Raw genomic sequence first — 15,809 nt, forward strand, 5'->3', positions numbered from 1 at the left:
TACTTGAAATATACAATTTTTGACTGTATAAATAATTTACCTCCTTTTTTCCTTCACTTTTTGATATTTTAAACTTAAAATTCGCCTCTGAACATCAAATGCCCATAACAGCTGAACTACGGTTCAAATTGCTAAGCTTCGCACCGTGGTGCTTCGTTACTTGGCGCTTAGGATCTTTTGTTGGATTTACAAAAAGAAAAGCCAAGCAAGGTAAAACTGTCAAGTAACGAAGCAGCGAACTGGAGGGGAAGACCTCTGTTATTAGAAACAACACGCGAGATCTTATTGCGCCGTTCATGCCTGAGAATCACATTAACAGAGAATGTTAATGAAATTTAATATAACATTAGCGAATTAACAGAGAATATTAATGTTTGAGCACATTTTTGAACCCATTTTTTTAATGATTTTAACAACTAATATAAAAGTTTTTTAAGCGCAATCAATAAAGTGATGGACATTTTCTTCTTAGTAGCCGTTGCGAAAATATAGGTGAACATTTTTTTTGCCGTTCACTTCAACTATCTCAAGACTTAATTTCTTCAGTGTTTATGGTATTAAAAATGAAAATATTTAGCGGTGAATTTAGTACTCTTTCTAAATCTCACATTGCGGTAATTCTTAAAAGTTTTCTTTTTCGCGGGAAAAATTTAAGGTTTAAGACTTCTCTGTACTAAAAAGCTCAATATAATGTCAACACTCCGTTTTTATTAATACAAGTGTGATCACTATTTGCAAGCATTGAGTATATTTATTTAACTAGTTACTCGTATCCAATGTCGGATTATAGGTGAATCACTTTGAAGAATATCAAAGACTGTTTTCTGAAAAATTCATTGTAAAATTGGCGCTTGACAAAAGAAGTCACACATACAAATATTTTCTAATCGAAATATAATATAACAATAAACTAAAACAAAGGAATAGGCAATTAAAAAGTGTTCTGTATTTTTAACTCTCTTTACATTGAAATGGCGCTCGACACAACCCCGTTCATATCGGTAGGACCTCGATCGAATCGACGCTCCTTGATTTCGCTTATAGTGGGACTGGTTGTCGGTTTCTGTCTTGCGGAAATGTTCATAATGTCGTCGCCTTCGCGTCCCGAATATACGCCATATGCCGGCCACCAACATGGAGACGCCAACGATGCGCACAACAGCCACGATATGTTGGGGGAGGAGGGGCCCGAAGCCGATGTTGGCTCTCATCAGCACGCATTCGAAAATAACAGCTTATCGACAAAATTATACAATGAGGCGCGCGTGTTGTGTTGGATCATGACAAATCCGAATAATCATAAAGCAAAGGCGCGACATGTGAAGCGAACGTGGGGGCGTCGTTGTAATAAGCTTGTGTTCATGAGTTCTCAGAAGGATGAAGAATTAGGCTCGATAGCATTGCCGGTGCAGGAGGGACGCAACCATTTATGGGCGAAGACGAAAGAAGCGTTTAAGTACATTCACGCTCACTACTTGGACGAGGCCGATTGGTTCTATAAGGCGGACGATGACACGTAAGTAGAGAGTAGAGCGAAGCTATGTTAAAAGTTTGTCTTATAAATTAAAAACTTACCTATTGAACACCTTTAGATACGCTGTCATGGAAAATATGAGGTACATGCTATATCCTTACTCGCCGGAGAGTCCCATTTACTTTGGCTGCAAATTCAAACCGTATGTGAAACAGGTAAATATGGTCTAGTACATATAAGTTCATATGTATGTATGTATGTATGTGGTATTAGTTTCAATGAAACAAGAATAAGTCATTTTATGCGTGGAGTTCATCTACGTTTATTCAGCCTATTTTATAGTCAACCCCAAATGCTCCGGTGTAGAATATCAAAAATAATAGAAGCGAGTTTTGCTTTTACTGTTGGCATATAAAACGTGAGCGTGGTTGTTTTCCAAACTCAATAATACAGGGTGAACGATATGAAGTGTTACCTATTCAAAACACCATAACTTTTGTGTGTGAAATTAGTTTTTATTGATTTCAAAGACAAAATTGTTCATAAATGGTTACAATTTGCATGCTGCACGAATGTGATCTTGAGGTATTTTGTCCCATTCTCGTATAATCGCTTTTTTCAGCGCATCCATACTGGAATATTTTTTAGTCGTCACCTTGCTCTCCAAAGGGGACCAGATGGAATAGTCCATCAGATTTGCGTCTAGCGAATTCGAAAGCCATTGTGTGGACGAAATGAAGTGTGTAACATGATTTTTTAGCCATTCTTGGTTCACACGAGCTTTATGAGACGGTGCCGAGTCCTGTTGGAACGTCCATGGTCTACGACCGAAATGTTTGCGTTTCCACGGGGCTCTATAGCAGCTTCTTAAACTTTTCCCCGATAATAAGACGCATTCACTTTGACACCAGGCTCGATAAAAACGATTGGGGAGGACTGTCATTAGAACAATTTTGACGTTGATGTCATGAGCTGTTTTACAGATACGAACAGTGTGAAGTTGGTAACCCACAACAGTGATCGAAAAACTTGTTTGCAACAATAGAATGCTTCAGATCATGGCCTTGTTGAAATTTATTGGATCATGGCCTTGTTATTGACGCATCGTTCTTAAATATTTTTCAACAGCTGTACATACAGGACCAAGTTCCTAGATTGTATACTAGTATGCAGTGTTGTGATAACGTTTGTTTTTTTATTTTCTTTTATTATTTATTGCTTTACTGCTTTACTAATACTGAGCTCATTGGGTTTGTATGTAGACTTGTGTCCATACACTGTATGTCGGATATAAATGAACAGACAACTTAAACAACACATGTTCTGATGAGTTTTATTAAGCCATTATCAACATAATGCGTGGCACCGCCAAGTTTTTGATATTTTTCTTTCGTGTCGCACTTATTTTTTGGGTTCATCGTTTGTATCGAATATGAGTGATTTTGCTTGATTTTGAGAATTACCGTTATACTCGTATGGAAGTGGGCCTCATTATTGGCCAATTTTCAATGTCATACCTTGAATGAAGGTATAATAAAGGTAATGCCGATGACTCCAATCTACCTTATCTCAGCCGATCGAGGGCCATCAATTGACAAATCTTCAATGACAAATCTTCGAGTACATTTCTGCCATGAAAAATCTCATTATAAAAATCATTTACCGTGCGGTGTGAGCTTAAAACTGTATGTACCCCCCCCATTTGTGGAGCAACATGAAGACGCGCGCCAAAAATAGGAGGAGGAATTTGGCCAAACACCTAACAGAAGTGTACGCGCCAATTAGTTTATGCATGATGCAATGCCCTCAGATCCAATAAATAGGTGTAGTTGCGGGTGTCAGATAAATATGCGTGCTTCCCACCTACCGTTCTTGATTTTGATTTACGAAATTTTACACAACGCAATTGACAATTATCCCAGACGAGGTATCGTGTGGAGCCCCCTTAGCGTGGATCACTTAAACGATATGAATTATACTGACGACATCGTACGTTTTGCAAGTAAATAATTCCTTTTACAACCAAAGCTGAGTGATTTACGCGAAAAATCTTTAAAATGCCTATTTAAAGATCAATATAAGGAAAAGCAAATCTATGAATATCAAGGCTATCTAGCCCAATAATATCACCATTGCTGGCCAAAAGATCGACGAGATTGAAGAGTTTACATATCTTGGTAGACAAATTACTGCATATAGTGACGCCCTACCCGATATATCTGCTAGATTAAACAAAGCAAAATCAGCCTCTGCAATGCTTAAAAACGTATGGTAGTCCAAACACCTTACGGAAAAAACTAAAATCCGCATTTTTCAATGTTTCAATGTTAAATTGGTTTTATTGTACGGCGGCGAGTCCTAGCCAACATCACAGGAAATAACATCCAAACTGCAATCTTTTGCAAATCGATGTCTCCGTACAATAATACACGCTTGGTGCCCAGAATATTGGATATCAAACATTGATTTACCCAGGCAATGAAATCAGTTCGCAATCAATATTGAAACCCGTAAGGGGAGTGGGACCAGGATCGGACATACTATTAAAAAAAACAGCGCTAGAAACACCAGCGATGGCCTTAGAGTGGAATCATCAAGATTATAGGCGCAGAGGACGACTCAAAGGATCCAGGCGACGCAGTCTTCTCGAGGAATTATCCAGCAACAATTTCAGCTAAATAAACAGCCAATGATAGAAAGAAGTGGAAATCATTAACTTTAGCACTATGCGCCTTATAATCGGCGCCTAAGCAAGCAATAATAACAATAATAAGCGTCGTGCGATTAGCTCAATTGAACTACTTAACATTGCACTAACTCAGCCAAGCCAAATTGCTTCATCTTAGCTCAACGTTGTGAGGCAAATTATTCCATTTACTTTGACTTACCTCCTGACGTACTTTTAAACTACCAACTAATTCAACAATTAATTTTTTTTTGAAAATTCCGATCTTTGCACTTTCAGGTACCTATTTTTATAAAGATTGTTCTCGGAAATTTTAAAACCAAGAATTCAAGAAATATTTATAAATGTATTTAAAAATGTTGAACCGTACAGCATAGCTCAGATCCAAAGATTTGTTCCTTTACATTCCATTTTATCTCAACTCAGGTAGGAGGCAGTTTATCGCACAGCTATAGACGGTTAACATAAATTGACGGCCCTCGACTAGTTGAGATAACTCTGGTCTGGGTGATCGATTTAGGTCCCAATTTCGTTGAAATACAGGGTGGCTGATGAATTTTGCTACATTAAGAAACTCAAATAACTTTTTTTTTAGGAATTCATTTTTTTTTTCAAGTTGAAGGTCATTAAATTTTATAAAATGTAGCTTAACTAGTTTTAAAAATAATTGAATTTAAATGTCCCCCATGCTCGTTGACACAAGTGCGGCATCTTAGTAAAAAGTTGTTCATTGCTGCTTTGAGAGTTGCGACAGGAATAGCCGCAATTGTTGCCCGAATGGATTGTTTTAGTTCATCCAAATTTGTTGGCTTTGTTTTATAAACTTCTTGTTTACATAAACCCCACAAGAAAAAGTCAGGTGCAGTAAGGTCAGGCGACCTGGGGGGCCAACGAAATTCGGAGTTTCTTGAAATCAGTTTATTGGGAAATTTTCGTCGCAACTCTGTCATAACAGTCTGGGCTATGTGAGACGTTGCCCCATCTTGTTGAAACCACACAGAGTTGAAAGGAATTCTCTTTCGGCGTAGTTCTGGATAGAAAAATTCTTTCAGCATTTTCAAATAACGGTCTCCAGTAACCGTAACGGTGTGACCATTTTCTTCAAAAAAAATACAGCGTGAAGAAACCGCACACCACACTGTCACGCCAAGAGGATGCAATTTCGTCTCGTGGAGTATCTGTGGGTTAGAAGTACTCCATATTCGACAATTTTGTTTGTTCACATTGCCGTTTAAATCGAAATGGGCCTCATCAGACATGAAAAGGCAGTTTAACATGTTTTGGTCTTCTTCCACCATTTGCAGGATCTTCTGGCAAAATTCCAAGCGAATCGGCAAGTCTGCTGCATTCAGTTTGTTAACCATTTGAATTTTGTAGGGAAATAAGTCTAAATCTTTGTGCATTATTGTTTGCAAAGACTGTCGGCTGACACCAAGTTGAGCAGATAAGCTTCTTGTTGAAACCCTTGGATTGCTTTGTATAGCTGCAGCTACAGCAGCGATCGTTTCCTCCGTCCGAACTGGTGGGTTTCGATGATAAGGCCTTCTTGCGACTGTTCCTTGCTCAGCAAAATTATTCACCAGTCTCATTATGGTCCATCTGCTCGGGGGATCGCCGCCAAACATCCGCCTGTACTCTCTCTGTACCAAAACTACGGACTCCAGTGCGTGATAGCGGCGGACTATCCAAATTCTTGTTTGCGTGTCCCAGTTATCCATTTTAATAAATTTTAAAGATCAATCTGCAAATTAAAACAAAAATGGAACAGATAACTTAAAAAGAAAAAAAGTTATTCAATTTTTTTTTGGTAGCGGCTTTCATCAGCCACCCTGTACCTTCTGCTCAAATATGAACGAGACGTTATCAATAAAACGGTCCGCGGATGACATATGGCAAAAATAAATTTTTGTTTTTTGGTAGGAGTGTTATAAGCTTACATGGCAAATTTCAGCGTGATATGTCACATAGTTTGTTTTCTGTGCTACTGTAAACAAGTCAAGCTCGAGTGTGTTCTTCGAATTTAACGATGGAAATTCAAGTTGAACAAAGAATTTGTTTGAAATTTTGTTATTCCAACAAAATTTCGGCTTCAGACGCCTTAAAAATGTTGCAGACAACCTATGGGAACTCTGCTCTATCGCGTGCACGTGTTTTCCAATGGTACAATTCGTTCAAAGAGGGCCGTACATCGGTTGAAAACTTGCCTCATGAACGTGGTCCAGCAACATCAGTAAACGACGAAAACATCGGAAAAGTTAAGGAAATCGTGCTTGAAAATCGCACAAATCGCAAAATCGGTTAACGCTGAATATTATTTAGACGTTTTAAAGCGTTTGCGCGAGAACATTCGTCTTAAAAGGAAGGAAATGTGGGACAACTAGTCATGGTTCTTGCATCACGATAATGCACCAGCTCACACATCACGTCTTGTTCGCGATTATTTGAACAAAAATGATGTTAATATTGTAATATTGTGACTTATTCCTGTTTCCCAAGCTCAAGTTGCCGCTCCGTGGAAAACATTTTGAGACAATTGAAGTCATAAAAGAGAATTCGAAGAACACACTCGAGCTTGACTTGTTTACAGTAGCACAGAAAACAAACTATGGACATATCACGCTGAAATTTGCCATGTAAGCTTATAACAGTCTTACCAAAAAACAAAAAATTTATTTTTGCCATATGTCATCCGCGGACCGTTTTATTGATAACGTCTCGTTCATATTTGAGCAGAAGGTATATATTTTTGTTACGAGTTATCGGGCAGACATAGCTAAAAGGACTCCTCTCATCATTCCGAGCCTTTTGGTATATGCATACAGGGTGTTCCATATATACTTTACACATGAGAAATATAAATCATTTAATGTAAATGCATCGATTTCCATTTCTTCCGTTTAACATTTGATTTGAGGTACAACTTCTTAAGTCGAAGACCGCTATCAATATCAAAAAGGTAGCCTCCATTACTAGTAACGCAAGTTTTCGTTGTTGCATTTCTCATAACATTTTGAAGTATTTCTGTGGTTACATATATTTGGAGTCGACTTCTTTGCGTATATTGCCCTTCAGCGATTTGAGTGTTTGAGGTTTATTAGTGTACTCCTTTTACTTTACATATGTACATAGCTCCATAGTAAAAAGTTCAGTGTTGTCAAATAAGACGAGCGAGGAGACCAGTCGAAATCGCTGTTTTTCGGGACATGAGCGGTCGAGGTAACATTGTCTTGAGCAAGGGAGCGTTGTTTTCATCATCTGCCGCGCAGTGCAGTAAGCCAATAATCCTCCAACTGATTTCCTCAATTAATAGCGGCAAAAATTCGGTGATCATGAATCGATATTAGCTATATGCATTGACACTTGCAGTACGACCCTCGTAATCCTCGAATCGCCCGATAGTGTTCGTGGCGCAGAGGTTATTATGTGTTCATATCTGCTCAATTCTTAAAATTCTACCCCACGGTGTGGGCCATAGGTGAAAAGCAAGTTATTCAAAGTTCTCATGTGTCAAGTGTAGATGAAACAAACTGTTTATAGACGTCTTCGATTCACAGCTTTTCTGTTCATTTGACGAAAAATTTGCATGTGAAAGCAACAACAAAGTTATCGAGCAAGATACGCCACTAGCGAGTATGGTTATATCTCATAAATCTGGTATAACTAACTATATTCAATGCTGTCCAACTCTCTTATCGGATATTAGACACATTTCATTAGACTGCGTTCATACAGAGCAACTTTTGTTGTTTCAAATCGTGAATTGTGAAAGAGGGGGAGTTGAGCAAAAGAAAGGACCATCAAGTTGCTCGTGATCTGTCAACACATTTTTGCTTCTCCTTCTTCTCAATGCTGTTTTAGACTAAAAACTAAAACAAAACAAGCAAAGGAGTTGCCTTGTGTTAACATTACGGACAGTACGAAAAGAGAATTCGCAAAGTTGAAGCACCAAAAGTTTCCCTGTATGAACGCGGTCTTACAAATTCTCATTAAGTGTTTCCAAGCAAATGTAATTTTGGGCAGTTACTTACCAGTGCTGTTAATTACTTCATCTTTTCGCCACTCACTAACGCATCGCGAATAGAAAACGCCTTAGGTATGCCTCTGGTTTATGCTGGATTGATAAGATTTGGATTTGGATTTCTGAAAAATAGCTATTCGTTTCTGCAATCACCTCCTATTTTGAGTAAAATCCTTTTGCCGCCAGTCATTTCTTCAAATTGGGGAACAAATAGTAGTACGAGGGATTCGATGGAGCCAAGTTTAGAGAATAGGGGTAATGTAAAACGAGGTGGAACCATATTTCTATTAATTTTACGAACACAACTGCAATGGAGCGCGTTATTTAGTAAAAAATTATTCAAAAACCAAATTGATGACTGGTTTTGCGCCACCTTGTATTATTATATTTCTAATTTGAATCGTAGTAATTAATAAAGGGTTTTCCAATAGCAGGTGTTATTTTGAATGAGATTGCGCTATCGAGAGATGATTAACGATTTTTTATGGCCGGAATTGGATGGTATTGATCTGGACAACGTTTATTATCAACAAGACGGCGCTACGTGCCACACAAGCAACGAATCCTTTGATGTTTTACCGGAAAAGTTTCCGGATCGTGTTATCTCTCGAAGAGATGATCACAATTGGCCACCGAGATCTTGTGATTTAACACTTTGTAACTTTTTTCTTTGGGGCCACGTGAAAGAGAAGGTCTACGCCAACAGGCCAGGGTCGATTCAAGACCTCAAAGATGGAATTCGTAAGGCTATCGAGAATATAGAGCAGCCACTTTGCAATTCGGTTATGGAAAATTTCATGAAAAGGATATTGTCCTTTAAGCGTGGTCGTGGTGATCATTTGCCTGATGTTATTTTCCACCATTGAGGCCGGCGGACCAATTAGATGTCCTAAATTCAGTAGTTTTCGCGAAGCGTTGTAGGATGAGAAAAAAAACAATTAGCCAAATGAAGTTTTGGGGATAGTTTAAATATATTTGAACTAAAAAAAAAAATTTGTACAATCTCCAACAATATATTGTAAGCCGAATTATCAATAGATTCCCAGAGCGCCTTGCCACTGAAGTATCCAACTTCTGTACAAGATACAACTTGCAATTTTCATCTGAAAACAAAAAAAAAAGATTATTAATTTTGATGTAATTATCTTCGATGTGAACTAAGAAAATTGGGAGAAACACGTAAAATTCGAATTTTTGGGGAAGGTAGTTTTTCTAGTGGTGGTTTTTGAAGAAAAAAAGTGGTTTTTCAAGAAAAAAAAAAACTCTTCAACTGGGTAAAAAAGTCGCTTAAAAAAAGTTTTTGGATGTTTTTTTTTAGTTCACATAGAAGAGAAAACAATACTGAAGATAACGCATTTTGAATGAAATGGATAGCTCCTTTAGTTTTTTTGCAATCGTGTACATAAATTAGGTAAAATCGTGAAAATGAAAAGCCGAGAAAACGCGCTTCAAAGTTTTCGATAGGAAAAATTATACATTTGTGATTACTTACACCAATAACCTCCTAGTCAGCTATTCCTGGACCATATAGCAGTCCTTCCTCTGCCTCAAAAAATTCATTTTGTTGTAATTGATCAAGTCTTCTTGTTGTACGAGCTTCCTTGCTTGATAATGACGTGCGCCTGTTTTCTCTGTCGAGCTGTTGCTCGTCCACCTTATCAACAAACATCTTGCATTGTTGGCCGATACTCAACTCCAGTAACTGCATGGTAGTCAAAATCGCAGAATAACCTTCGTTGAAAATTCCTACAGCCAGGTAGGCGGCAATTTCAACGATTTTTTTCCCAGAATGCAGATGTTTTGGACAAATGCGCCAGACGGTCGAGTTGAACGCCTCGTTGGAATTTTGCATACGTTTTTGGACGTTTCCCACGCACTCATTTTTCACAGCAGGAAATTCGTCACCGTATGGATTCATCTTTAAAATACCTGCAAATGTTTTTGAATCGCCATCACCGATGTAATTCAAAAATTTCACACCAAACTTGGCAACGGAACTCAAAAACATTTCCACAATGGAATCCACCTCCATTTTCCCTGCGGAGCCTTCGTGATTCGAGGAGCAAGAATCTTTATGTTCTTCGTACCACTCCTCAAATGCGTCGTTGTCAAGTATTTTTTTCTTTTCTTTCTCAAACACAAGCCGTCTATTGATTTCAAAACCGGTGTTTATTAACGGTCCCGAATTAATTTCTCTTCGACCGCACATACACGATACTACAATTTTAAATCCGAAGCCTCGATGCCCGCTCTCCAAAAATGTTATTTTTTGTTTGCAAGATCTGCAGATTACGATATCTGCAATCGCAGTAAACACTGTTAAAAATTCAGTTTTTTTAGTTGGCAGCCCTTAACCCAACCGAAAGTGAATCCATCAGTGAATTTTTTATGTGAAAAATTACCTGAGTATAAAGTGGCAAAAAAATATAAATTTGTGCAAACCCGATTAAAGAAAATTTTCTTAATCGGTGGTGTATAAAATAACATACAAATAGTGTACAATAAAAGTAAATTCTCCTTATTAAAAATTTGGCGCTCAAAGCTTGACCAAAGTGAAAAATAAAACAATAACAAAAACATCAAACAAAGGCGTCAAAACAATAAACCAAAAATCGAACCCAGCCAGCTACAATAAGCTCGGCCTAAAAATATGCAAGCTTTTTGTGCCTCTGCATAAATCAAATTTCCTCAGTGTTGCTAGCTGACATTTTCTAAAACACATTAATTTCTTAAAACACCAAAACAAAAAAAAAAAAACAAAAAAAAAAAAAAAATGAGCGTGAATAACGCTCAAACTCTATGGCGAGAGCCTCAAACAAAAACAAAAGTGAATAATGCATATTTCACATATTCACACGCACCAAGCCACACCCAAGGTAACAGTTGCCTTAACGCGCCTGATAGAGATATCAATATCAATACTCCCTGGAGTGCCCAGTGCGCATCACCATCAACTCCAATTCTCCCGCACATATCAAAAACATCAACCGGTACATCCTCCTCCACTTTGTTAACAATACCAAACCAACAGGTCGCTCTCTCCACTCTTCCTCCCACAATAACATCAACAACCAACACAACAACAACAGCAAACACAGCAGCTACAACATCAGTATGTTCCCCGGCACATCTGATTTCCTCTTCGGCAGTAACTTCAAAAACTTCCACAACATCGCAAGTACAAAATATTTACACCATTAGCCCCAAAGAACCAAATAAGCAAGAAAACCTAAAACGACATCGTGACGGACAGTCCCCAAACAACTCAAACGAACAGATGAACACTAATAAAAAACATAAAAACAAAACTCAAAACACTGCACAAAAGACACTCAAAGAGTACTGGCTGGACAAGCCTAATTCAAGCAACCGATTTGAGTTGCTAGCACGATAAACTGAAACGAATGAACTACATACTGACAGTGGGACAGAACCGAAAACAAAACCACAAATCCAAACAGAACAACGCAAACTTAAACCACCACCCATCTATGTGCAAAACGTTGAAAATGTACATGCATTAACAACAGCCCTTAAATCACTAACTGATACAAAATACGAACTTAAAGCACTCTCAACAAATGAAATTAAAATCCAACCACAAGAAAGCATTCACTACACAAACATTCTGAAACTATTAAAAGATAAAGAAACAAAATTCTACACATTTAGACCTAAAGACCAACGAGGCTTCAAAGTAATACTTCGCAACGTTCATCATGCAACTGATAAAAACGAAATCATAATGGAACTAGCAGAACTTGGTCATGAAGTGCTAAACATACACAACATTCAACGCAGTAACACAAAACAACCTCTCCCGCTTTTCGCTATAGAACTAAAGCAGCAAGACAATAACAAGGAAATCTACAAAATAGTAACCCTTCTACACTGCAGAGTCACGTTTGAGCCACCTCACCAAAAGCGGACAATCCCCCAATGCACAAACTGCCAAAAATATGGCCACACGAAGAATTATTGCACAAAATGTGTGTAAAATGTGCTGGTAAACATAACACCCTTAACTGCAAAATCCATCACTCCTCCAACAAAAATGAAATTAAATGTGCCCTATGCGGCGAAAATCACACCGCAAATTATAAAGGATGCATGGTCTACAAAGCCCTACAAATACAAAAATTCCCCTCCCTCCGTAAAAAAGAACTACCAGCAACGCCAACGCCACCCACAGATCAGTATCAGAACTCTGGCACAAATAAACAAATAATCCCAGAAATATCGTACGCAGAAGCACTTACCAAAAATATGCCTTCATCAGCGAGCCATAAACAGCATCCTCCCACAATTAACACTTACCCGACGCAACAACAAGACGACTTACAAGAATTGAAACAAATGATGAAACAACTAGTTGCTCAAATGACCAACATGATGAATATCATAACCTTGCTTGTAACTAAACTTGATAAACAATAAATTAATAATCGCTATCTGGAATGCTAACGGACTATACCGCCACTTACTAGAATTGAAAATATTTTTAACAGACAATGCAATTGATATCATGCTCATTTCCGAAACCCATGCCACTGAGAAGACCTATATAAACATACCAAACTTCGATATTTATTATACAAATCACCCTGACAACAAAGCTCATGGAGGCACAGCTATCATAATAAAAAGAGCAATAAAATGCGAAGAAATGGATGGCTACAAAGCAGAACATATACAGGCGACTACAGTCTGCATCAACACTTTGACTGGCCCAATAAATATATCAGCTGTTTATTGTCCACCCAAGTATAATAATACAACACACCAATACCTTGATTATCTTAAATCAGTTGGAAATCGATACCTAGCAGGGGGAGACTACAATGCTAAGCACGTAACATGGGGATCTAGGATAACCACCACGAAAGGAAGACACCTATATGAGGCCATTAAGGCAAATAACAACAGCATATTAAGCACAGGAGAACCGACGTATTGGCCAACTGACAATAAAAAACTTCCTGACTTAATCGACTTCTGTATTACGAAAAACCTAACTCACGAAAACATTGCAATAAAATCATGCCTTGACTTATCATCAGACCACTCACCATTAATAATAACGCTCCCGGATAGACCTGTTAGAAAAACCATCACTTCGCTATATAACCATAAGACGAACTGGAATATATTTCGTGATGTCATAAAAGAAAACATGGAAACTCGAGTCTCTTTGAAATCCTCCTCCGAACTGGACAATGCAATCGTATACTTAAACGATAACATAATAAAAGCAGTAACACAATCGACACCAATATTAGACACCTTAATAATAAAGAAAATCCCTGCTTTTATTTTAGACAAAATCAAACAAAAACGCAAACTCAGGAAAGACTGGCAACGCTCCAAACACCCAGCCGATAAAGCTAAACTAAACAAATCATCAAACGAACTCAAAAAAATTCTCGAAGAACATAATGACAACCAACTGAAGAAGTACCTTAGCAGCCTCGAAACAACTACAGCTACCAACTATTCCCTATGGAAAGCAACTAAAAAACTCACTAAAACAATCATACACAAGCCTCCAATAAAAACAAACTCCAACACATGGGCTAGAACAAGCAAAGAAAAGGCTGAAACATTAGCTGACCACTTTAAAACAATATTTACAAATAGCATGGATAATAAAGACATTAATCTGCCGAACACAATTGAGAATGCAGACCACACAATACAAAACACGACAAAAGAAGAAATCAAATATTATATAAAGAAACTTAAAGACAAAAAGACACCGGGATATGACCAAATAAATGGGAAAATACTAAAGGAACTACCCGATACTATAATAAAATACATACGAGACCTCTTCAACGGAATAATTAGGTTACAATACTTCCCAAAAGCATGGAAAGTTGCACAAGTTATAGCGATCCCCAAGCCAAACAAGAACGCCACTGTTGCTAGCTCGTACAGACCAATTAGCTTGCTGCCCATCCTCTCTAAATTGTTTGAAAAAATACTGCTTGACAGAATTGCCCCGATTCTACAACAAAAAGACGTTATCCCCTCACACCAGTTCGGTTTCCGAAAACAACACTCAACTGTGCAACAGATTCACAGAGTAGTCAACAAAATTACAGACGACTTCGATAAGAAGAAATATTGCATTGCCGTGTATTTGGACATCGCGAAAGCTTTTGACAGAGTATGGCACAAAGGACTTCTATATAAACTAAAAACCATTTTACCACTTAACATATTTAATATCCTTAAAAGCTACATGTCTGATAGACACTTCTTCATAAAATATGACGATGAGTGCTCTGTTATCTTGACGGCGACTGCTGGAGTACCTCAAGGAAGCGTACTGGGCCCCATACTATACTTAGTATACACAGCAGATATACCAACGCCAACTACTCGAGGATCAATGATAGCTACATTTGCAGACGACACAGTTTTAATGTCAGCTAACCACAATGAAGAAGCAGCAACAAAAACACTGCAAGATACGCTATCAGCAACAACAAAATGGTTTGAAAAATGGGGCATTGAGGTCAATAAAGACAAAACACAACATGTAATATACGCGAAGAGAAAATCTGCAAGATATCCAATCCAAATTAACGGGGAAGACATAAAAATACACTCAAGTGCAAAATACTTAGGTAAAACGATTGACTCAAAACTCACATGGAAAAAACACATACTAAACAAGAGAAACGAGATGAACAAACAAATTCCGACAACTCTACTGGCTACTAGGAAAACAATCAACCCTAAGCTTACTTAATAAACAAATGATATACAAATCAATAATCAGACCGACATGGACCTACGGACTAGAAATTTGGGGGACTGCCAGTAAATCAAACCTACAAATCATTCAGAGAAGTCAATCTAAGATGCTAAGGACCATCACAAACGCAAACTGGTATATAAAAAATGACGATATTCACCGCGACCTCGGCATAGACACTGTCACTGAAGCAGTAAAAAGAAGCAGCAGTAAGCACATCTTGCGACTATTAGAGCACAAAAACCATGAGATGAGACTGATACCGGAAATGGAACTTAAACCAAGAAGACTAAAGCGCAAAACACCCACAGATCTTGCTCGTACTGTAATATAAAATAAAATATAATAATATAAAATTATAGAAAACTATGTATTAGTAAAATTGTAACTAAATACCACCAAAGACAATAATGTTCTCTTTCAAAGGGAAGGGACATTTTAATTCCAAACCCTAACACCAATTACTTATTGTTAATATTAACAGATCGGAATTTATAATGGAAATAAAAAAAAAAAAAAAAAAAAAAAAAAAAATTCAACTATCCTATAACAATGGAGCGGATTCACAACGATATCCTCCGTACTCGCCATTGATAGTTTTTTCCCACTAGTGCTTGTATCATAAGACTCTTCATCATCTTTAGTAGTAAAACGATTGCCGTGAAATTTACGTTTATTAGGCCTCGAAGAGCGTTTGCTGCTGCCTGCTTCAGTTTTCGGATAACTTGTCATGATTATTTCAATGTACACTCGTCGAGAGTCAGAGAAAAACTAAACTAAAACGACCGTTACTGCAAGAAGCAGAGGAGAAACAAACACTTACAGAGACGTACACGTACGCTCGGCTCTGTAGCTCTGCAAATACTTG

The 15,809-nt window shown here is 37.8% G+C and overlaps 1 protein-coding gene across 4 annotated transcripts in view; it reads left to right on the plus strand.

Moving 5' to 3' along the window:
- The window catches only part of LOC128865417 (glycoprotein-N-acetylgalactosamine 3-beta-galactosyltransferase 1), a 98,635-nt gene that overhangs the window by 81,151 nt on the left and 1,675 nt on the right, over window positions 1–15,809 (plus strand). For all 4 annotated transcript variants that reach the window (XM_054105780.1, XM_054105783.1, XM_054105782.1 and 1 more), the window contains exons 3-4: window positions 1,006–1,516; window positions 1,593–1,689. In XM_054105780.1, coding sequence (XP_053961755.1) covers window positions 1,006–1,516; window positions 1,593–1,689 — 608 coding nt within the window. The remainder of the gene's footprint in view (window positions 1–1,005; window positions 1,517–1,592; window positions 1,690–15,809) is intronic.

This window comes from Anastrepha ludens, chromosome 5, assembly GCF_028408465.1.
Source record: "Anastrepha ludens isolate Willacy chromosome 5, idAnaLude1.1, whole genome shotgun sequence".
Lineage (NCBI taxonomy): Eukaryota > Metazoa > Arthropoda > Insecta > Diptera > Tephritidae > Anastrepha > Anastrepha ludens.